Genomic DNA, 24,626 nt, shown 5'->3' with positions numbered 1-24,626 from the left:
GAAATCACTTGAGCTCTCTGGATCTCAGTGAATGAATTTATGAAATTAAGGGACTAGACTAGATGAAACCAGATAGAAAATTCTAAGTCATTTAAGTTTTAAATTGCTTCCCAATTCTGAAATCACTTAGTGAGATTAGGTCAAGACCACAAAACTTTCAGTTCGTAAATAATAGACAAGGAATATTAGAAAATTTAAAATTTTTAATAAATGTGCTTTGTTCACAAAATGTGAAAAAATACAACACAAACATACATTTTCAGATAAGCCACCTCCCACCACTTGGCAACTATCATATAAACCACTTGATCTAGTCATAATCCTGAAGAAACCAAGCAAATGATCATTTGTTTTTGAAACATCAAATTATTTTGGAGAATACTGTTGTGAATGTGACAGGAGGCCCCTTAACTTCTTCATATCCAAACAAAATCATTCTCAAGAGTACCCATACAGTATTAAAGGCTCTAATAACTTCTTGTGTCATTACATATATAATCTGGCACCAAGCCACATGACTGCTTATATTTTAACATTTATATGTTGAATTGGCTTTGGTGGAATACGTGTTAGTTTAAATCCTGCGCCAACCTAATTTTGAAGATGAATTTACAGTAACAAATGAGATTTATAAATCCAAACAAATTTATACTAAGTGAGAGTATAGGTTTTTATAAAGAGATTTTTCTTTAAAGTACTACTTAAAACACATCATGCACACTTTGGAGCATAAGCAGAATCAACATCTGTAAACAATCAGAAGAATTTATAGCACCAACATTTTAGCTGTAACACATGGGCTAACTCCAAGGTCATATATCAATACTTACACCAGCCTCTCAAAAGCACTGTTTTCATTTACTTTCAAAGCACTTTTGTTTGGTATGTTGCTTTTCTTTGCCTTTAAGATAGCATTTAGCCAAATCACAGAAAACGGACCGTATGGTAAAGGAGGTACTAACAACACACATTTCTATGTTACCCTAAACAGTGTTTTTTTTCTTCTTTTGGGCGAGTTACAAGACTTGACCTGTAGTGCTTAATTGGAAAGAAAGTCCTAATTATTCCTTATTATTAAGTAATCTTATGCTATTGAAAGTAAACGAAAAACTTCAAGTTACTTCTGGCATACTTGAGCAACCAATATTTATTGCATTTACTCAACTGACTTTTAGGTTAATTACAATCTTGTTACTTTCATTAATTTAGAATGTGAAATTTAATCTGAAATATTGGGTATACACACTCAACCATTTATATCTTAAAGGGTAAATTTTTTATTTCTAAATAAAGTTTGACATTCAGAGTTAACTACAGCAATTCACAATAAGCACAAAAACACTTTTATCAGAGTAAAGAAGTTCAGTTTATGAATTTAGGATCAACTATTGAAAATGCAAATTTCCTTTAAAAACGCACACACACAACATTAACCATGAAATCTGAAACTGTGATATTTCAGTGCAAAAACCTCAGTATGAGGTAATTTTAATGTAATAACCACTTGAAAAAAAATCCACACAGTGGCACTCTTAAAAATGATAGTTTACATGACAATTGCTGGCTGACAAGACAATGTGGACTAAATGTTCTTAGCCATTTAAACTAATCTTGTCTTGTTGGACATATATTTCTCCTTAATCATTTGCTTCTGATTCAGAAACACAGAAAGGCATTTATCAATGTGGAAAGGGAAAATTCCCACAGCCAACTAATGGTTTATATATTCAAAGAAAAATTTCTGCTAGGATTTAGATAGAAATTAGAATACCAAAACGTCAAAACCATTTTATGAGATTACCAGGAGAGGGTTAATTTAAAATTTTTCTATGTAATTCCAGACTTGTAGTGCAGCACCTCCTTAATGGAAAGGTGAGGACCCTATTAAGGTTGGTCTAGGTAGAACATAAGCTCTCTTACAAGTGCAAACCCTTTAACAAATGTGTTTCGGGTCAGTATTGAGTATTATATTGTTCCTTGCTTAAATAGAAAATTTTGTAAATGAAATCTAAATGTAAAAAAGTAAAAGTGAATTCTCACCGTTAAATATACTTAACACCAAGGCCCAAATCAACAAGAAAGATATGAAAACTCTATTTTGGCAATGGTGTTTACTGTACTATGCTAATCAAATTAGAATACATACTTCGGGGGAAATATCTCCCCAATGTCTGATGCTGCCAAATGAGCAAGCAAGAAAGAATAAGAATTATCAATTCCAAAAAGTTTGGGGAATGTTCAATCATCAGACAAAACTGAGCCAAAATGGCTTTCTATAACAGGTAACAATTTAGTTAGAAAAAAGAATAAGTGCATCACAAAACTACTAAACCAATCTATCTCTGTCACATTTAACTTGTGAGTCATCAAAGTGCAATCTACAGCTTTCTACATATCTTAGTTTCTCATTGCAATGGTTTAAAGTCAACACTGAAAAGATGAAAACAAGAAAAATACATAGCAAATTATGCTTCATTTTTCACAATAGCACTAAAGAGAAAAAGGTACCTTTCTATAATATCTTAGTGCTAAATGCTAAAATAACAGTGGTTTCTGCTATGACAGGAGTCACTCTGCGTGAAACTTTAAGCTTTCTATATAAGAATAAATTTTAAAATCCAGAAGTAGAAAAAAATAGCAAACTCTGTAAACCTTTGCATTTCTTCTATGCAAAGCAGGTTTTAAGTACTGAGTTCATGTTAGTATTTCTGATTAGTGTAAGCAATTAAGTTTAGGAGTCTGGACTGAAAGGGCCTTTTGCTTTTATATTAACTTAAAAGTAATATGGGATCTTCTAGCTCATAGAAAGGAATAGAGCTGGATTGACTTTCTCCAGAATCTGAGTCGTATGGAGCATCAGGGAGCTCTGTGAAACCATATGCTAGCTGTTCATCTTCTATATCTGATCGAACGTAGCAGGAAGGATTAGAATATTCCTCATCTTCTATACTGTTGAAATCTTGAGGAATATATAACATCCCTGGGTAGTTCCTACTAACCAAGTCACTTGTGGTTTTTAGGGAGGTTTTTCTAAATGCCATCAGATGCATATGTGAAAATTTTGAATACTTGAAACGTTTAAAGCCCAGGGACTCTATAGCAATCTTCCAGCTTTTCATCATCATAGCGTGACGGTTCTGATGGGAGGAATCAGGTGTGATGATAAGCAATAAACCATTTAACACTAACAGTTCATGGGCTTTCTTGCAGCAAATCCATCGCTGGTAAGGTGATGGAAAATAGGAAAGAAGGAGAGAGAAAACAACCACATGGAAAAGTTCTCCAGGAAGAGAATCAATAGGGTTTTTTAGCTGCTTCAAAAAGGCATCTATAGCATCCTGTGCAAGCTGGAGTGGTTGCTGAAGCTGCAAATTCAGGAAGTCACATTTATACACACTCTGCAGAAAGGGAAAAACAAGGCATGTTAAGAATTTTAAGATCACCTCCACCTAATTACATAAATTTTAAACCAAACTATTTCACAGCATTTCTACATAATTCAAGCTTTAATTATGTACCTTTCCTTTATAAATATTCCACTTGCACACACTTATTCAACCAAAACTTTTACTCAGAAAAATCTCAGAGTAATTAAGCCCAAAGAATTTCTAGTCATCATTTAAAAAAAAATATTTCTGAGTAACAATTAATGAAAAATTAGAAGTAATGTTTAAGTATATATTTTTAAAAAATAATAAGGGTTTATTTGAAATTTAATTTGGATAAGAGCTTACAGGGATGATTTATTTCTAAACTTAGTCATATTTATATTCACTTAAACATTTATAGTTACCAAAAAACAGGTTAATATAAAAATAACTTTAAACAAGAAATACCATGAAATAAAGATGAATCAAAGAAGTCAAAGAGGATAATGAAAGCAGTTATAAATGTGTAAAAGCAAAATACCTTAAACTTTTTTAAGGTCATGAAAAACATCTTTTCAACCATTAACTTTAACCATCTCAGAAGTAATTTTAATAATATATTGATTCTATTAAAAAGCTAATCTCCGGCTTGAAACAAACTATGTATTAAATTTAATTAACTGAGTCAAATGACCATGAGATACACTACAAGTAAAAAAATAAACAGCACTGTATCATTTGCTGAATATTAAAACTCTATGGAGACCCTCCGCCTCTGCCCTGAAGCAGCTGGATGGGCGAGTTCGGCGCGATGGCTCGATCCTGGGCGTTAGCGGCGGCGGCGGCTGGAGGCAGCAGCGCGTCCTCCTCCTTGCCCTGGCACCGGCGGTGATCGGAGCGAGTGGCCGCGGCCCCTGATGCGACTGCTCGCGGTCTGGCTGTGTCTGAGCCTGGCGTCCGTGTGGCTGGCGCGGAGAATGTGGACCCTGCGGAGCCCGCTCACCCGCTCCCTGTACATGAACATGACGAGCGGACTGGGGTGGGCCGGCGGCGGCCGCAGGCGGCAGGAAGAACCACCAGTGGTTTGTGTGCAACAGAGAGAAACTTTGCGAATCACTCCAGGCTGTCTTTGTATCCAATTATATCACTCTTTTGTGTCACCTGTTCTTAGCCAGTTTATGTCTAGAACGTCTATCAATGGGTTGCTAGGAAGAGGCTCAATGTTTGTGTTTTCACCAGATCAGTTTCAGAGACTGCTTAAAATTAATCCAGACTGGAAAACCCACAGACTTCTTGATTTAGGTGCTGGAGATGGAGAAGTCACAAAAATCATGAGCCCTCATTTTGAAGAAATTTATGCCACTGAGCTGTATGAAACTATGATATGGCAGCTTCAGAAGAAGAAATAGAGTGCTTGGTAAAAATGAATGGCAGAATACAGGGTTCCAGTACGGTATCATCAGCTGCTTGAATCTGCTGGACCGCTGTGATCAGCCCCTGACTTTGTTAAAAGATATCAGAAGTGTCTTGGAGCCAACTAGAGGCAGGGTCATCCTTGCTCTGGTCTTACCTTTTCATCCCTATGTGGAAAACATAGATGGCAAGTGGGATAAACCATCAGAAACTTTGGAAATCAAGGGATAGAACTGGGAAGAACAAGTGAATAGTCTCTGCCTGAAGTTTTCAGAAAAGCTGGTTTTGTTATCGAAGCTTTCACCAGACTGCCATACCTGTGTGAAGGTGACATGTATAGACTACTACATTCTGGATGACGCTTTGTTCTCAAACCAGTATAAACACGTGGAGGTTGAAGTCTTCAGAGTCCACCCCAAGAATGTATGCTCCGGAAGAGGGTCTGTGTTCTCAATTTTGTGAAGGGAGGACCTTTGGGGACTGCCATTCTAAATATCATGCAGGAATTTTAAAAGCCAAAATACTAATTATTTCTTTGTAGTGTGTAAAAAATGTTTTTGAAAAACAAAACCCCAACTCTTTGAGGATTTTTATTAACTCTTTACTCAGTCATGCAGGTCACACTCCGATTATGGGAGATATATACTTTTTGAATTTTATTTTATTTATTTTTTTATACAGTAGGTTCTCATTAGTCATCCATTTTATACACATCAGTGTATACCTGTCAATCCCAATCGCCCAATTCATCACAGCACTCCCCCACCACCCCCGCTTTCCCCTCTTGGTGTCCATATGTTTGTTCTCTACATCTGTGTCTCTATTTCTGCCCTGCAAACTGGTTCATCTGGGAGATATTTTTTTTATACTTAATTGCAGTAGGGACTCATTCTCAGGCAAAGCAACAGTCATGACTTCACATGGAACCAATAAATATGGATTGTCTTTAATAAAATGAAGACTGGCAATAAAGCTGTCCATCCAGTTGCAAATACTGGTTATAGGATATAGCCACTGATACTCTTTTATGTTTAGAAATTCTATCATTATTCAAAAAATGTTTTTAATCATGCTAATAAACTTTTTTGGAGATGGAAAAAAAAAACTCTGTGGAAATAATCCAGAATAAGAAAGCAGTTTTAAAATTAGATAAAAATTAGTTACCCTTATATATAACAATAGTTAATTAATTATCAAAGATATGAGCTAATACCTCAGTCCCTCAATTCTGTTAGTGTGTAGACAAGCTGGTCACATAAGCATCTGGAGTATCTATTAGGAAATGCGACACATAAAGTTCTACCACATGGAACTATGTGGAAAAAAGATTGTTTTTCTTCTTCCTTTTGCTCCTTTTGGGGCAGGGGCATAGCTTTACTGAAGTATAACTGATGTACAACCTGCAGTATAACTGACACACAAACATTTAAAGTGTACACTTCGGTAAGTTTTAACATTTATACATTCATGAAACCACTACTACAATCAAATTGATGAATAGATCCAACACCTGCCAAAGTTTTCCTGTGCCCCTTATATAATCCCTTCCTTGTACCCTCCCTGCTCTTCCCCTGCCACTAGGCAATCATTGATGTGATTTCTATCTCTATAGATCAGTGGATATTTTCTAGAATTTTACATAAGTGGAATAATACAGAATAATGTACTCTTATTTTGCCTGGCTTCTTTCATACAGCACAATTATTTTCAGATTAATCCATTTTTTTTGCATGTATTGATAGTTTATTCCTTTTTAATTGCTGAGGTAGGCTACTATATTAAGATATACCATGCTTTGTTTATCCATATACCTTTCATAGATAACTTGGTTGTTTCTAGTTTTTGGCTATTACAACTAGAGCTGCTATGAACATTCCTGTTTGTCTTTGAATGGACATGTTTCATTTGTCTTGGGCAAATACCGAGGAAAGGGGTGGCTGGATCATACAGTACGTGCGTGTTTAACTTTTAAAGAAACTTCAAAACTATTTTCAAAAGCACTTATACTGAGTTTTACATTTCTACCAGGAGTTTATTGGAGTTCTAGTTCCTCCAAATCCTCATCAACACTTGGAATGGCTAGCCTTTTAAATTTTAATCATAGTCACAGGTGTGTAGTAGTATACTGAAGTTTTAATTTGGATTTTCCTAATGAGTAGTGATGTTTACCTGGGTATCTTCTTTGGTGAAGTGTTTGTTCAATTTTTTTGCATAGTGAAAAATGATTGGGTTGTTTTAAATTTTAAAAACCTATTTTCTTATTGAATTTTGAGAGTTCTTTATTCTTCATCCAAGTTCATAATCTGATATATAACTTGAAAATACTTCTCTCAGATTATGGCTTGTCTTTTCATTCTTTTAACAATGTCTTCTTTTTTTATTGAAATATGGTTAATTTATAATATTAGTTTCAGGTGTATAGCACAGTGATTCAGTATTTTTAGAGATTATATGCCATTAAAAGTTATTACGAAATAATGGCTATATTCCAGAGTGCTGTACAATATATCCTTGTTGCTTATCAATTTTATACACAGTAGTTTGTATCTATTAATCACATACTCCTATCTTGTCCTTCTTCCCTTCCCTCTTCCCCACTGGTAACACTAGTTTGTTTTCTATATCTGTGAGTCTGTTTCTGTTTTACTATATACATTCATTGTTTTATCTTTTAGATTCCACATATAAGTGATATCATATAGTATTTGTCTTTGACTTATTTTACTAAGCATAATATTCTCTAGTTCCAACCATGTTTTTGCAAATGGCAGAAATTTCATTCTTTTTTATGGCAGAGTAAGGTTCCATTGTGTGTGTATGTGTGTATGTATGTGTATATACCTGTGTGTATGTGTATATATGTGTATGTATTTTCTTTATCCATCCGTTGATGGACACTTAGGTTGCTTTCTTATCTCGGCTATTGTAAATAACGTTGCTATGAAAACAAGGGAGCATGTATCTTTTTGAACTACTGTTTTCATTTTCTTCTAATATATACCCAGGAGTAAAATTGCTGGATCATATGGTTGTCAATTTTTAGTTTATTGAAGAACCTCTATATTATTTTCCTTAGTAGGTGCACCAATTTACATTCTCACCAACAGTGTACAAGGGTTCCCTTTTCTCCACATCCTCTCCAACATTTGTTATTTGCAGACTTTGAGGACAGCCATTCTGAGGTATGAGGTGATATCTCATTGTTGTTTTGATTTGCATTTCTCTAACAATTAGCAGTGTTGAGCATCCTTTCATGTTCCTATTAGCCATCTGTATGTCTTCTTTGGAAAAATGTCTATTCATGTGTTCAGCCCATTTTTCGACTGGGCTGTTTGTTCTGTTGATATTGAATTGTATGAATTGTTTATATATTTTGATATTAACCCCTTGTCAGTCATATCATTTGCAAATATTTCCTCCCATTCTGTGGGTTGTCTTTTTGTATTGTCGATGGTTTCCTTAGCTGTGCAAAAGATTTTAAGTTTAATTAGGTCCCATTTGTTTATTATTGCTTTTATTTCTTTTGCCCTAGGAGACAGATCTGAAAAAATATTGTTACAATTTATGTCAAAGAGTGTTCTGCCTATGTTCTCTTCCAGGAGTTTTATGGTATCATGTCTTATGTTTAAGTCTTTAAGCCATTTTGAGTTTATTTTTGTGCATGGTGTGAGGGTGTGTTCTAACTTCATTGGCTTACATTCAGCTGTCCAACTTTCCCAGCACCACTTGCTGAAGAGACTGTCTTTTCCCCATTTTATATTCTTGCCTCCTTTGTCATAGATTAATTGACCATAGGTGTGTGGATTTATTTCTGGGCTATTTTGTTCCATTGATCTATGTGTCTGTTTTTGTGCCAGTACCATGCTGTTTTGAATACTGTAGCTTTGTAGTATAAAGCCAGGGAGCGTGATATCTCCAGTTTTGTTGTTTTTGTTTTTTCAAGATTGCTTTGGCAACTTGGGGTCTTTTGTGATTCTATATGAATTTTAGGATTGTTTTAGTTCTGTGAAAAATGTCATGGGTATTTTGATATGGATTGCATTAAATCTGTAGTTTGCTTTGGGTAGTATGGCCCTTTTAACAACCTTAATTATTCCAATACAAGAGCACAGGATATACTTCCATGTTTATGCATCATCTTCAATTTCCTTCATCAGTTTTTTATAGTTTTCGAAGTATAGGTCTTTCACCTCCTTGGTTGAGTATATTCCTAGGTATTTTATTCCTTTTGATGTGGTTTTAAATGAGACTTCTTTTTTGTTACTTTCACTTTCCAACAGTTCATTACTAGTGTATGGAAAAGCATAAGATTTCTGTATATTAAACTTATATCCTGCAACTTTACTAAATTCATTTATTAGTTCTAATAGTTTTTTGGTGGAGACTTCAGAGTTTTCTATATAAACTATCATGTCATCTGCAAGTAATGACAATTTTACTTCTTCCCTTTCAACTTGGATGCATTTTATTTCCTTTTCTTGCCTGATTGCTGTGGCTAGGACTTCCAATACTATGATAAATAGAAGTGTGAGAGTGGGCGTCCTTGTCTAGTTACTGAATTTAGAGGAAAGGCTTTTAGCTATTCACAGTTGAGTATGAAGTTAGCTGTGGGTTTGTCATAAATGGTCTTTATTATGTTGAGAAATGTTCCCTCTATACCAACTATGATGACAGTTTTTATCACGAATGGATGTTAAATTTTGTTAGATGCTTTTTGTGTCTACTAAGATGATCATGTGACTTTTATCCTTTTGTTAATGTGGTGTATCACATTAATTTGCAAATACTGAAACATCTTTGCATCCCTGGACTATATCCCACTTGATGATAGTGTATGATCTTTTTAATGTATTGCTGGATTTGGTTAGTTAATATTTTGTTGAGGATTTTTGCATCTATTTTCATCAAAGATATTGGCCTGCAATTTTCTTTTTTGTAGTGTCTTTGCTGTTTTGGGTATCAAGGTAATGGTGGCCTTGTAGAATGAATTTCGGAGTGTTCTGTCCTTTTCAATATTATGGACTAGTTTGAAGAGGAAAGGTGTTAGCTCTTCTTTGTATGTTTGGCAGAATTCCTCTGTGAAGCTATCCAGTCCTGGACTTTTGTTTGCTGGGCGTTCTTTTAAATTACAAATTCAGTTAAACTACCAGTGATCAGTCTGTTCAAATTGTGTTTATTCTTGATTCAGTCTTGGCAGGTTGTAGGTTTCTAGAAATTTATCCATTTTTTCTAGATTGTCCAATTTGTTGGCATATAACTGTTCATAGTATTCTTTTATTTTTATTTTTTTTGGTATCTCTGTGGTATCAGTTGCTATTTCTCCTCTTTCATTTCTTATTTTGTTAATTTGGGTTCTCTTTTTTTCTTGGGTGACCCTGGCTAAAAGTTTATCAATTTTGTTTGTCTTCTCAAAAACCAGCTCTTGGTTTCACTTATCTTTTCCATTATTTTTTTGGGTCTCTATTTCATTTTTTTCCTCTCTGATCTTTATTATTTCCTTCCTCCTGCTGACTTTGGGCTTTGTTCTTCCTTTTCTAATTCCTTTAGGTGGTCCACGATTAGGTTGTTTGAGATTTTTTTTCTTGAGGAAGGCCTGTATTGTGATAAACTTCCCTCTTAGAATTGCTTTTGCATCCAATAGATTTTGGAAAGTTGTGTTTCCATTTCCATTTGTCTTGAGGTATTTTCTGATTTCCTCTTAGATTTCTTAATTGAACCGTTGGTTTTTTTAGTAGCATGTTGTTTTAGCCTCCCCATTTGTTCTTTTCCCATTTTTCTTCCTGTAACTGATTTCTAGTGTCATACTGTTGTGGCTGGAAAAAATGCTTGATATAATTTCTATTCTCTTAAATTTGTTGAGACTCGTTTTGTGGCCTTGCACGTGATCAATCCTAGAGAACATTACACATGCACTTGAAAAGAATGTATATTTTGCTGTTTCGTGATGGAATGTCCTGTAGATATCTATTAAGTCCAACTGGTCCATTCTGTCATTTAAGAGCACTGTTGCCTTACTGATTTCCTATCTGGGTGATCTGTCCATTGATGCCAGTAAGGTGTTAAAGTCCCCTACTATTATTGTATTCTTGTCAATTTCTCCCTTTATGTCTGTTAGTTATTTGCTTTATATATTTAGGTGCTCTTGTGTTGGATGTATATATGTTAATGAGTGTAAAACTTCTTGTAGTGATCCCTTTATCATTATATAATGCCTTTGTCTTTTGTTATATACTCCGTTAAATTCTATTTTGTCTAATATGAGTATTGCTACCCCCACTTTCTTGTCATTGTATGAAATATCTTTTCCATCCCCTCACTTTCATTCTGTGTGTATCTTTAGCTCTGAAGTGAGTCTCTTATAGGTAGTATATAAATGGGTCTTGTTTTTTAGGCCAATCAACCACTCTCTGTCTTTTGATAGGAACATTTAGTCTATTGGCATTAAACTGATTATTGATAGGTATGTACTTATTGCCATTTTATTACTTGTTTTCTGGCTGTTTTTGTAGTTCTGTTCTTTTCTTCTTTTGTTTCTTCCCTTGTGGTTTGATGAACTTTCTTTAGTAGTAAGCTGTGTTCCTTTCTTTTTAATTTTTGTATATCTATTGTAAGTTTTTTTATTGTGGTACCACAGTGTTCATATGTATTGACCTATAATATATCTACTTATTTTAAACTTACAGTCATTTAAGTTCAAACACATTCTAAAAGATCTACATTTTTAATTCCCCTCCCATTTGTGTTTTGACGTCATATTTTACATTTTCATGATTCTCCCTTAACTGTTTATTGCAGTTACAGTTGCTTTCACAATCGATTCTCTGTCTTTACTATATATTTGCCTTTCCTAGTGGGATTTTCCCTTTCCTGTAGATCCTTACTTCTTTCCACTTAGAGAAGACGCTTTAACATTTATTTTAGGGTAGGCTTAGTACTGATAAACTATTTTTTGCTTGTCTGGGAAGTTCTTTATCTCGCTATCTATTCTTTTTCTTTTTCTTTTCTTTTTTTAATTTTTTTATACAGCAGGCTCTTATCGCTTTCTATTCTAAATAATCGTTTTGCTGGGTATCCTAGTTTGCAGGTTTCCCCTTTCAGCATTTTGAATATATCATGCCACTCCCTTCTGGCCTGCAAAATTTCTGCAGAGAAATCAGCTGATAGCCTTACAGGAATTCCCTTGTATATGACTCTTTGTTCTTCTCTTGCTGTCTTTAAATTCTCTCTTTAAATTTGCCATTTCTATTATGATATGTCTTGATATGGGTCTGTTTGGGTTCATCTTTTGGGGACCCTCTGTGCTTCCTGTACCTGGATATGAGTATTTTCTCTTTCAGGTTTGGGAAGTTTCCAGCCATAATTTTCTCAAATACATTTTTGATCCTCTTCTCTCTTCTCCCTCTGGGACGCCTATAAGGGGCTTAGCCCTATTTGTGGACTCTCTGTTATATTTCATTAATAATCCTGACACTAATACCACACTGTTTTCATTACTGTAACTTTAAAATAAATTTTGAAACTCTCCAACACTGTCCTTTTAAAAAGTTGCTATTCTAGGACCTTTGGATTTCCACACAAATTTTAGAATACATTTTTCAATTTCTACAAAAACACCTGCTAGAATTTTGATCAGGATTGCACTGAATCTATAGATCAATTTTGGGAAAATGGATGTGTTAAAGATATTGAGTTTTTCCACCAATAAACACAGTATATATCTCTACTCATTTAGGTCTTCTTTACTTTCTCTTGATAATTTATAGTTTTCAATATACAGTTTTGCTATATATTTGTCAGCTTTATATTTCATGTAAGTATATGTTCATATATTAAATACTTCATATTTCTGATGCTATTATAAATGGTACTATTTTTAATTTCTAATTGATTGTGGCTAGTATATATGAATTGATTTTTATATGTTAATCTTACATCTTGCAACCTTGTTAAACTCACTTACTGGTTCTAGTAGCTTCTCTGTAGATTCCACAGAATAATGTAATAGATGATCAATGTCATCTGTGAACAAAGACAGTTTTACATCTTATTTTCCAATGTGGATGCCTATCATTGCTTTTTCTTGCTTTCCTGCACTGGTTAAAACCTCTAGAGAATGCTGAATAGAGGTGGTGAGAGTAAATAACCTTATCTTGTTCTTTTTTCAGTTTTTATTGGAAAAACATTTTTCTTTCACTATTAAGTATGATGTTAGCTGTAGGTTTCTTTTTTAGTGTATTACAGTGATGAAAAGAATAAGTGGGTTTTTTTTTATGGTATATGTAATTTTATTTTTAACCATTTTTAAACTGAAGTATAGTTAATTTACAATGTTGTGTTAGTTTCAGGTTTACAGCAAAGTGATTCATTTATATATATATTCTTCTTCAGATTCTTTTCCATTATAGATTATTGTAAGATACTGAGTAGAGTTCCTTGTGCTATACAGTAGGTCTTTGTTGTTTATCTATTTTCTATATAGTAATGTGTATATGTTAATCCCAAACTCCTAACTTATCTCCCCCCCAGACCCGTCCCCCACTATCCCCTTTGGCAACCATAAGTTTGTATTCTATGTCTGTGAATCTGTTTCTGTTGTGTAAATAAGTTCACTTGTATCATTATTTTTTAAGATTCTACATATAAGTGATATCATATGCTATTTATCTTTCTCTGTCTGACTTCATTTAATATGACAATCTCTAGGTCTATCCATTTTGCCTCAAATGGCATTATTTCATTCTTTGTTCTGGCCGAGTAATATTCCATTGTGTATATATACCACATCTTTTTTATCCATTCATCTGTTGATGGACACTTAGGTTGCTTCCATGTCTTGGCTATTGTAAATAGTGCTGCTATGAACACTGGGGTGCATGTATCTTTTCAAATTGGAGTTTTCTCCAGATATATGCCCAGGAGTGGGATTGCAGGATCATATGGTAACTCTATTTTTAGTTTTTTAAGGAACCTCCATACTGTTCTCCATAGTGGCTGCACCAATTTACATTCCCACCAACAGTGTAGGTGGGTTCCTTTTTCTCCGCACCCTCTCCAATATTTATTATTTGTAGACTTTTTAATCATGGCCATTCTGACTGGTGTGAGGTGATGCCTCACTGTAGTTTTGATTTGCATTTCTCTAATAACTAGTGATACTGATCATCTTTTCATGTGCCTGTTGGCCATTCGTATGTCTTCTTTGGAGAAATGTGTATATAGGTCTCCTGTCCATTTTTTGATTGGGTTGTTTTTTTGAAACTAAGCTGTATGAAATGTTTGTATATTTTGGAGATTAATCCCTTATTGGTAGCATTGTCTGCAAATATTTCCTCCCAGTCTGTAGGTTGTCTTTTTGTTTTGTTGATGGTTTCCTTTGCTGTGCAGAAGCTTTTAAGTTTAATTAGGTCCCATTTGTTTATTTTTGTTTTTATTTCCATTACTCTAGGACACAGATCAAAAAAATATATATTGTTGCGATTTATGTCAGAGTGTTCTGCCTGTGTTTTCCTCTAGGAGTTTTATATTATCTGGTCTTATATTTAGGTCTTTAATCCATTTTGAGTAGATTTTTGTATAGGTGTTAGAGATTGAGTATTTTTTTTAACATTAAACCAACCTTACACTCCTAGAATAAATCAAACTTAGCCATGATGTATTATCCCTTTTGAAATACTGCTGGGTTCAATACGTTAGAATTTTGTAGACAACTTTTCTGTCTATGTTCATGATGGACGTGGTCTGTAAGTTTTTGTTGTTGTTGTTCTATAATGTCTCTGGTTTTGGTATTGGGGTAATGGCCTCATAGAATAAGTTGGGAAGTGAAGCCATTTGAGCCTGGAATTTTCTTTGTGGGAAAGTTTTTAACTGCCAATTCAAATTTCTTTACATTTAGGGCTACTGAGGTTATGTATTTCTTCATGAGTGAGCTTTGGCAGTATGTGTCTTCCAAGGAGTTTGACCATTTCACTTAAGTTGTGGAATTTATTGGCATAAAATTTTTTGTAATATTTATTTTCCTTTCTTTTAATATTGGTAAAATATACATGATGTCACACCTTTCTCTTTATTTCCTAATCAGTATGGCTAGTGATTTATAAATTTTATTGATCTTCTCAAAGAGGTAGTGTTTGCTTTCATCAGTTTTTCCCTACTATTTTTCTGAAGGTTTTCTATTTCATTGATTTCTGCTGTAATCTTTATTATTTTCTTTCTTGTATTTTGGATTTAATGTGGCCTTGTTTTTTTTCCTAGTTGGAAAGTTGATGTCATTGCTTTGAGACCTTTCTTATTTTTCTAATGAAGGTGTTTAGTATTGTAAAATTTCCTCTAAGTACTACTGTAGTGATTTTAGTGGCATCCTATGCATATCTTATGTTTTTGATATCTTATGTTTTTATTTATCTTCATTCCAAAATATGGTCTAACTTTCCTTGTGAGTTCTTCTTTGACCAATGTTCTAATTGTTCCATCAATTATTGAGAGAGGGGTAATGAAATCTTCAACTATAATTTTATAAATGTCTATTTGTAATTGCTACCTTATCAGTTTTTGGTTTACGTATTTTGAAGCTCTGTTATTAGATGCGTATATATTGAGGATTGTTTTGTACTCTTGATGAATTGACCTTTTTATCATTATGAAATGGCCATCTTTATTGCTGGTAATATTGCTCTGACATCTACTTTGTCTGACTGTAATAGTGCCACAGTGCCTTTCTTTTACACATCCTATTTGTGTGTTTATAATTGAAGTGCATTTCTTGTAGGCAACATATATTTGAGTCTTGCTTTTTTTTATCCAATCTGACAATTTCCACATTTTAATTGGTATATTTAGGCCATATCTATTTAATGTGATTATTGGTAAACTTAAGTTTAAATGTATGATCTTGCTATTTATTTTCTATGTTTCCCATTGGTTCATTGTTTCCTTCTCTTTTCTGCCATCTTTTGGATTAAAGAAATTTCTTTGTAATTCTATTTTATCTCCTTTGCTGGCTTATTAGCTGTAACTCTTTATTTTACTGGTTGCTTTAGAATTTATAGTCTACCTATTTAATTTATCATAGTCTACCTTCAAATAGTATTTTACCACTTCATATATAGTATAAAAACCTATTACTATACATATAGTATATTTCCCTTTCTCCCCTCTTGTGCTATTGTTATCATACATTTTATTTTTATATAGATTATAAACTCTACATTACAACTGACTCTTGAACAACACGAGTTTGAACTGCATAGGTCCAATTATACATGGAGTTTTCCAAGAAATATACAATTAGTCCTCTGTATCTGTGGACATGGAACCCAGGGATATGAAGAGCTGACTCTAAGGACCTGAGCACCCACAGACTTTGATATCTGTGGTGGTGGTGGGGTGTCCTGGAACAATTCCCCTGGGTGCTAAGGGTCAGCTCTACTATTAGTTAGCTTTTATCAAGTTCAGAAAAATTCTGACCATTACTTCTTTCATTCCTTTCTGGGGGGACTCCAATTATGCTTATATTTGGCCATTTGAAATTAACTCACTGCTTGCTGATGCTTTTCCATTAAAAAAAAAAAACTCGTTTAATTTTGGGTAGTTTCTATTGCCATGTCCTCAGTTTAACTTTTCTTCTTCAATATCTAATGTACCATTAATCCCATCTAGTACATGTTTCATATAATAGATCATAGTATCCATCTCCAGAAGTTAGATTTGGGTATTTTTAATTATCTTCCACGTCTCTACTTTACTTTTTGTTCATACAGAATACAGTCATAATGTCCCTATCTTAATGTCCTTGTTTCCAAATTTTAACATCTGTGTTAGTTCACAGTTGGTCTCTGATGGATGATGGATCTCCTCATTGTGGGTCCTATTTTCTTGCTTCTTTACTTGACTGATTACTTTTTTATTGGATGCTAGGCATGGTGAATTTTACTTTGCTGGGTCCTGGATGACTTGGTATTGCTATAAATAGTCTAACTTGCTCTAGGATATAGTTAAATTATTTGGAGACAGTTTGATCTTTTTGGTTTTTGTTTCAAGATTTGTTAGGTGGGACTAGAGCAGCCTTCAGTCTAAGGCTAATTACTCTCCACTACTGATGCAAGGCTTTTCTGTGTACTCTACCCAAGATACTGTGATTCTTGAGGTTTCCAGTGTGGCTGGTGGGAACAGGTGCTACTTCCAGCCTGTGTGAGTGTGCTGGGCACTATAACCTCTAGATCTTTGAGGTGGTACTTCCTCCAGTCTCATGTAGTTTTCTCACAGACATGTACTGATAAGTACTCAGCTGAGTACTCAGGGAGGATTCTTTGCAGACCCCTGGAGTTTTCTCTCTGTGCGGCTCTCATATCTTTGGTACTTTGTCCATGAGCCCCAGCTGTCTTGGTCTCTCAGGACTCTCACCTCTGCCTCTACAACTCAGTATCAGCTGGACTCTGCTTGGGATCCCCTGTTTGTGCCACACATTGGAAACTCTCTGAAGGCTATGTGCTGGTGCAACCATATGGCTCATCTCATTTTTTTTCCATCTCTTGGGGATCACTGTCCTTCATTACCTGATGTCCAGTGTCTTGTATATTATTTTGAATATTTTGTCCACTTTTTAGTTGCTGCAGGCAGGGGGAAAGAGGATCAGTCTGGTCCCTGTCACTCCATCTTGACTGGAAGTATAAGTTTCTTCCCTTTGTTTTAAAATTAGTTATAGGGTTCTGGAACTATCAAAGTCTGATTCTACTACTGAACTCATGTATAGTAGTTCTTTTGCCTTCTCTAATGGCTTTACAGTTGAAAATTTATAGCCCTATCTATAAATAAGCTTAATATTTTAATATTTGAACCTTAGGTTTAGATCAAATGGCCATCATGTCTTACCAGTCCCTGAAGGACATCTCTAATGTGTGTCTTGAGGAAGGAAGGGGAGAGAATCCATGTACAAATCCACCTGCACTTTAAAACTATAGCTTCTAATGGCCCAGGAAGTCTCTGCAGTGGTAAGCTAAGAACAGCTGTTTTACCATAAAGCAAGTATCTGTCTACATTTAGGAGATGATAGTAATGCTTTTAGCATTTTCTTATTTGTCATTGTTAGTCATATAGATTCAATATAGACAGTCAAGCTCATAAAAATTAAAGAATAAATTCATATGAAAGTTGACTCTTCATGCAGGAACTTTTCAATATAACAGTAAACATTTCTTTAGCACTCACTATATAACAGGTGCTTTGTTAGGTGCTTTAAATACTTTTTCTCAAGTAAACATGACAACAATCTTATAAGGTATGGTCCACTACAAACCCCACTGCACAGACGAGAAAACTGAGGCTCAGAGAGTCAAATCAAGGTTGAAAATAAGATTTCATTCTTTTATTCAAGAAATATTTAATGAGTACTTAATATGCCAGGCACTCTTCTAGGTGCTGGGAATATAGGAGTGGAGGAAAAAAAATCTCTGCGCCTGAGTTTATACTCTACCACAATCTCTTTATAGCAATAAAAATTTGTAAAAAAATTTTTGTGCCTGGTGCCATATCAAAAGTAAAATGGCAAATGTTATAAACTTATGTCATTGAGGGAAAAAAAATCTAATTTTAAAAGCAGAGGAAACATTCTTTGTAAAGTTAAGTAGTTTTATCTACTAAGTACAAATAGCTGGGATTTAATAAAGTTTTGGCTGTCTCCAAAGCCCCTGCTCTTTCCACTATTCCATAATAGCTCTACATCAGAGTACATTTCAGAAAGAGATGCATTAAAAAATAAAATAAGGAATCTTTGCAACTTACTGAAGTTTCTTGATTGAAATGATAGGTGATAAACAGGGAACAAAACAAAATGAAGACAAATATGGTGTTGGTCAAATTAATATTAGTTAACTAAATGCTCAAATTTTCACAGAATATACATTTAGTTTTGAATAGAAATAGTCTCTTATCAACTTGTACACAAGAAATATATTTGCTATTTCAGGAATGTAAAGACAGTGCTTTCCTTTGTAATATATACATGTAAAATATTCATCTCAAAACAAACAGAACTATGCATACCTCTACAGCAGGTACGATGTCTATGCCAACAGTTAGAAATTCTTCAAACTTCAGAAATGGGTTAAAGCAGCTGCCAACATCAAGTAATCTGATCTTTCCTGAGGTTTGTAGCAACCTAAAAATAGATTATTTTCAGTATGCCTTTTATAAGATGAAATAAAATATAAGAAAAATTCAAAAATTTGAGAATAAAAAAGATCATATAGATTATTGGCTCTCTTTTTGGTCTCATGATCCCTTTACATGTTTAAAAATTACTGAAGCCTAAAAGCTCTTTTGTTTATGTAGGTTCTATCAATAATACCATATTTGAAATTAAAACTGAATGGTTTAAAAACATCAATTCATTTATAAAACAATAACACTATAGTATATGCTAATGTAAATTATACTTTCTAATGAAAATCTAGATTAGAAAGATAGTAAAAGTGAGTTACTGTTTTACATTTTTTCAAGTCTCTCTAATGTCTGGCTTAATAGAAGACAGATGGATTCGCATGTCTGCTTTGCATTCAAGCTGTTGCAACATCACATGCCATGAAGTTTCTAGAAAACTCAACCCTACACTCAAGAGAGGATGAGAGTAGAAAAGGCAAACAATATTTTAGTATTATTATGAAAATAATTTTCCCCCCACAGAGACCCTAGAAGGGTCTCAGATCCCCAGACCATACTTTGAAAACTGTCTTTGTAGATGAAAGAATCCATTCACAGATTAATTCTCAGTAGTCAATATAATGATGTCTTTGGACTTAACTTTAATTTGTCTCAATGATTTAAAAGGACCAAAGAGCAAAGCAATGATAGAATAGTATTTCTTAAGTTATGAAAAATTTTATTTTGTGCAGGAGCGTTCCTTGTGTCCAAAAGTAGTAGGAAAAAAGAAGGTAAACAAAACCGGACATGACCACTAAAGTTAGTCAAATGCAACTATTGATAATATGGATCTACATAGCAGCAAATAAGGATGAAGGAAAACAGTGGATTTTTGTTGGTCTGAAGCCTATAGTCCTAGTGTCCAGACAGTAAAGCAATAATAAAAACCAACTTAAGACATATGCCATTTTATTGATATTAAGACAATTTTGCTGAAAAAAATTATGAGTAGATACTGCAAACATAAAGGAAAGAAATATAGTGAAATAACTGGGTAAAAACAGAATCTTGGTTCTTTAAAGCCTATAGGGCAGAGAAAATCTGCCCAGCTTCTGTTCCTTATACCTCAGCTAGCATACTGCCATAGTGTCCATTAGAGAGGTGTTAAACTACAGACTGTAGTTAAGCTCCTGGAAAAGGCACTGTTAAGTCAAAATAAAATAATATAAAGTTTTTTTTTTCATAAAAGGAATGCAGTAAATAGGGGTTACATTTTTTACCAAGAGCCTGATGTCCTAACATTTTACAGAAATGACCATAATCACCATTTGATTATAAATAAACTGTATACAGAACCTGTTTAATACAGTACATGGCATTTTATAGTACCATAAAAACAATATGAACCAATTAAAAGATTTCTGTCAACAAAATTTTATTTAAGAACTCATCCAAAGAAGGGGTTATGAGGGTATAACATAAGGGTATATATAAGGAAATAAAAGGAATAGCTAGAAACTCCCTCAGCAACAAGAGCTGATCCTAGGGCTCAAAAGGTAATTTTCTGTACTGCAGCCAAATCAGGAAGCAGATTATTATGTAGTTTGGGTGATGTGTATAACAAATAATCATCTGTAAAGTTGAATTAAGTTTAGCGATACTTGAAATATCACAATACACTAGCTCTAAGGAAGAAGGAGGCCAGCAAACTACTGTGGTATAGGTTCCAACTTGCTAAACAGAGCAAAAGATCCAGTAGATAGGTACCTTGAAATGCCTGGCATATAGCTGACATTTACTGCTGAATTAACAAATTTGAATACTCAAATCATAACCAGTTTGAATAAATGAATCTATAAAAATATGTAACACTAAGTACACTACTAGATTGCCATTCTAATCCTTATGTGGGGCTATGGTTAAGAACAAGAGTTCTGGAATCAGAGAGACTAAAATCAAAACCTGATTCTGTCCTTTACCTGTGTGATATGGGGACAACAATGGTACCCACACTTAAGAGTCGTTTCTAGGATTAAATGAGATAATGCGTTTATAATTCTTGCCCTAGTATGTGGTACATGGTAAACGCTCAAAAAGCGGTAGATATCATTGTTAGCTATTAATATCATGTTATATACAAAATCTTTTGTGGTTTGTCCACTAATGATCTTCCTGAACATAGTAAAAGCAGAATTTGACTCACACTAAATTCTATACTGGTAGACTCTAGTAAATTGGGTAACAAAAAGTTTCTGATAGTCTTTAAAAAAGTGCTTCTTAGAAATTAACCTTTCTACCTGGATGGAGTATTCCAAATCATTCAACTTAATTCAACTTTAAAATATAATTACCAATAACTTAATATCATGGATTAACTTAATAACATTAACTCTCAGTAATACACTTAATCCATTTCAAATTCTTTGGTTGAGCTCTGTAATTTTTTTTGCATCAAACATATATTTAGTTTAAAGACTATCACAAAGTGAACAGAACATCCAAGTAATTATCACCCAGGTCAAGAAATAACACATTGCCTGCACCATAGAAACAGGATCCTCCCTGACGACATCTCCTACCCCTTTCTGTAATGGTAACCACTATCTTGTTTTTAGTGATAATCATTCCCTTGATTTCCTTTTATAGTCTTGCTACCTATGACTGAATGTCTTCTGAATAACATAGTTTAGTTTTACACTACACATTTGCTTTTGTGACTTTCTTCTTTCATTTAAGTTTGTGAGTGTCATTTGTGTTTCTGTAGTTAATTCATGTACATTGCTGTGTGATAGTACCTTTATACAACACATCCCATTGTGATTTTGATTAGAGTGGCACTGAGTCCAAAGTTCATTTGGGAGAATTAACGTCTTTACAATATGGACTCTTTTAATCCATGGACATGGCATAGTTCTCCATCTATTTAGTTCCTCATTGTCTCTCAATAGCTTTAACAATTTCTCTTAAAAGGTCCCATGTATATTTTGTTGGATTTATACTTCTTGTTAACTCATATTTTTTGGTGCTGTTATTGCTTTTCCCCTATGGATAGACCTTGTTATTTTTTAAAATTTAATTTTTCTTTGTTGGTTACAGAAATGCAATTCATTTTTGTACAATGATTTGTATCCAGCATCATTACTAAATTCCTGTTATCTCAACTGCTTATCTGTATATTATTTTGGGTATTCTAGTCTAGGTATGTAGTTACATAATCTGTGAAAAATAATATTATTTCTTCTTTCTTATCTATCCATGCACCCACCCATCCATCTATTTTTTGCCTCACTGCTTTGCCCAGGACTTCTAACACAATATTAAACAGGACTAATACAAGCAGGTACTATTTTGTTTCCAGTCTCAGAGGGAACATTAAGTATAATGTTCACCATTAATGTATAACTCACCATTAAATATAATGACTGTTGTAGGTTTTATATAGAATCCTTGACAAAGCTGATGAAGCTACTTTTATATTTTGCTAGTTCCTTTTAAAAAAAAATTTCACACAAATCTATGTTGGATTTTATCAAATGCACTCAGCTACTGAGATATGACTTTTCTTTAATCTGTTTATGTGATTAAATCTGTTTAAGTACACTCATTAATTCTGTAGCATTAAATCAATCTTGCCTTATTGGGAAGAATCTAATTTGGTTTTGATAAATTATTCTCTTCATAATTTAAAGGATTTGTTTTATATATGTATATATAGTTGGTTCTATTTGTGATGGGTCTGGTCTATAAAGTCACCACAAACACCGAACCATGCTCCTAAGGGAAATACAAGACTAGGCCTCTGGTTACAATACTTTCAACACCAGAGCAACACATAACTTGGATTTATGTGTATTTCTGTTTAAAGTTACCTTATTTAATATGTATTATGATGCATCAACACTGAACTCACAGCCAACACCATTACAACTCATGTCTAAGGGAAGCATATCTAATACACTATTTTCTCTGTTAAGGCATAATACAGCATTCCTGTGCTTAGATAGGCTCAAGATAGAACTTTAACATTATGCTTAGGGGCCATTTTTAAAGCAAAATAGGGCTTCCCTGGTGGCGCAGTGGTTAAGAATCCGCCTGCCAATGCAGGGGACACAGGTTCAAGCCCTGGTCTGGGAAGATCCCACATGCCGCAGAGCAACTAAGCCCATGTGCCACAACTACTGAGCCTGCGCTCTAGAGCCCACGAGCCACAACTACTGAAGCCAGCCCGTCTAAAGCCCGTGCTCTGCAACAAGAGAAGCCACCGCAATGAGAAGCCCGCGCATCGCAAGGAAGAGTAGTCCCCGTTTGCCAAAACTAAAGGAAGCCCGTGTGCAGCAATGAAGACCCAATGCAGCCGAAAATAAAATTTTAAAAATAAAAGTAAAATCAATAAAGCACAAAAAATGTGATATTAAATAGACTGAAAAAGGGGCATTTTTATACTTGAGAGCTGAAACAATAAGGCAGAGCTTGCATTGTTTGACTTCAGCTGGGAAGGTGTGTGTCAGATGACAAATTTTTCGCCACCCTCAGCATGCCCACAAATGAGTCTGAAACTGCCATGAGTACTGACCTTGGAGTTGAATTTTAGTGAGTAGTGAATTTGCAGATGTGGAATTTTTGAATAATTAGGATAAACTGTGTGTGTGTGTGTGTGTGTGTGTGTGTGTGTGTGTGTGTATGGATTTTTGCATCTATGTTGATAAGTGAGACCAGACTATAATTTTCTGTGCTAGTACTGTCCATGATGGGTTTTAATATCAAGGTTATGCTAGACTCTTAAGATGAGTGTGGGATAATTCCTTTCATTCTATTTTTAAAGAGTATGTGTAAGAACAGAATTCATTTTTCCTTAAATGTTTACTAGAACTTGCTGGTAAAGCCATTTAGGCCTGGAGTTTTATTTCTGAGATTTTTAACCACTGATTTAATTTCTTTAATATTATTACAAAATTCCAACTTTTATCTCTGACTTTTTCTATCTTCCTGCTCTTTACTATTTCTTTTTCATTTTTTTTGGAGGGGGAGAGGGCCTTATTTGCTGAGTTATCTTTAATTTCTTGAGACATATTCTTAGTTCACTAGTTTCAGCTTTTCTTTATAATATATGCATTTAAGCTATAAATTTTCCTTTAAGTGATGCTTTAGTTATATCCACAAGTTTTAATAAAAAGCATATTTGTAACATTTTTTGACAAAAAATTTCTTCACAAAAAGTATCATTATTATTTAGTTGAAAATATTTTCTAATTTTTATTATAAATTTTCATTTCATGGATTTTTTTTTTTTTGGAAGGTTATTTACTAATTTCTAAACCTTTGGGTATTTCCTTATTGCCGTTTGGTACCAATTTTTAGCTTAATAGCATTGTCTACATAATTCAACCCTTTGAATCTTACTAACATTTGACTTATAAATTTTTATAAATTAAATAATATTTTAAATATTTAATATAATTTTTAAAATTTATTAATTTTTAAGAAACATTTTTATAAATGTTACCTGTATGGTTGAAATAAATATTACTTTGTAGTTTTGGGGTACACTATTCTATATATGGCTATTAGATTGTTAATTATGTTGTTCAAATCCTCAACAGTCTTACTCACTGTGAATGCTTGCTCTCTGTTATTGAGAAGGTGTGTTAAAAATCTTCCAACTTTTTTTTAAAGAAGCAGATAAAGATCTCTATAAATTGATTTGAAATGATA

At 33.9% G+C, this 24,626-nt stretch overlaps 1 protein-coding gene and 1 pseudogene across 1 annotated transcript in view; one reads left to right on the top strand and one right to left on the bottom strand.

Moving 5' to 3' along the window:
• Positions 1-218: 218 nt before the first annotated feature.
• Positions 219-24,626, bottom strand: part of BMT2 (base methyltransferase of 25S rRNA 2 homolog) — an 89,444-nt gene continuing 65,036 nt past the window's right edge. Inside the window, exons 4-5 of the mRNA XM_036863689.1 lie at positions 18,819-18,933; positions 219-3,398 (exon numbers count right to left, since the gene is read on the bottom strand). Of these exons, the coding sequence (XP_036719584.1) occupies positions 2,769-3,398; positions 18,819-18,933 (745 nt within the window). The 3' untranslated portion in view covers positions 219-2,768. The remainder of the gene's footprint in view (positions 3,399-18,818; positions 18,934-24,626) is intronic.
• Positions 3,945-5,430, top strand: LOC118900866 (annotated as a pseudogene).

This window comes from Balaenoptera musculus, chromosome 9 (assembly GCF_009873245.2).
Source record: "Balaenoptera musculus isolate JJ_BM4_2016_0621 chromosome 9, mBalMus1.pri.v3, whole genome shotgun sequence".
In the NCBI taxonomy this organism is placed as follows: Eukaryota; Metazoa; Chordata; class Mammalia; order Artiodactyla; family Balaenopteridae; genus Balaenoptera; species Balaenoptera musculus.
The sequence above is the reverse complement of the archived record's forward strand: the minus strand, read 5'-3'. Positions and strand labels throughout refer to the sequence as shown.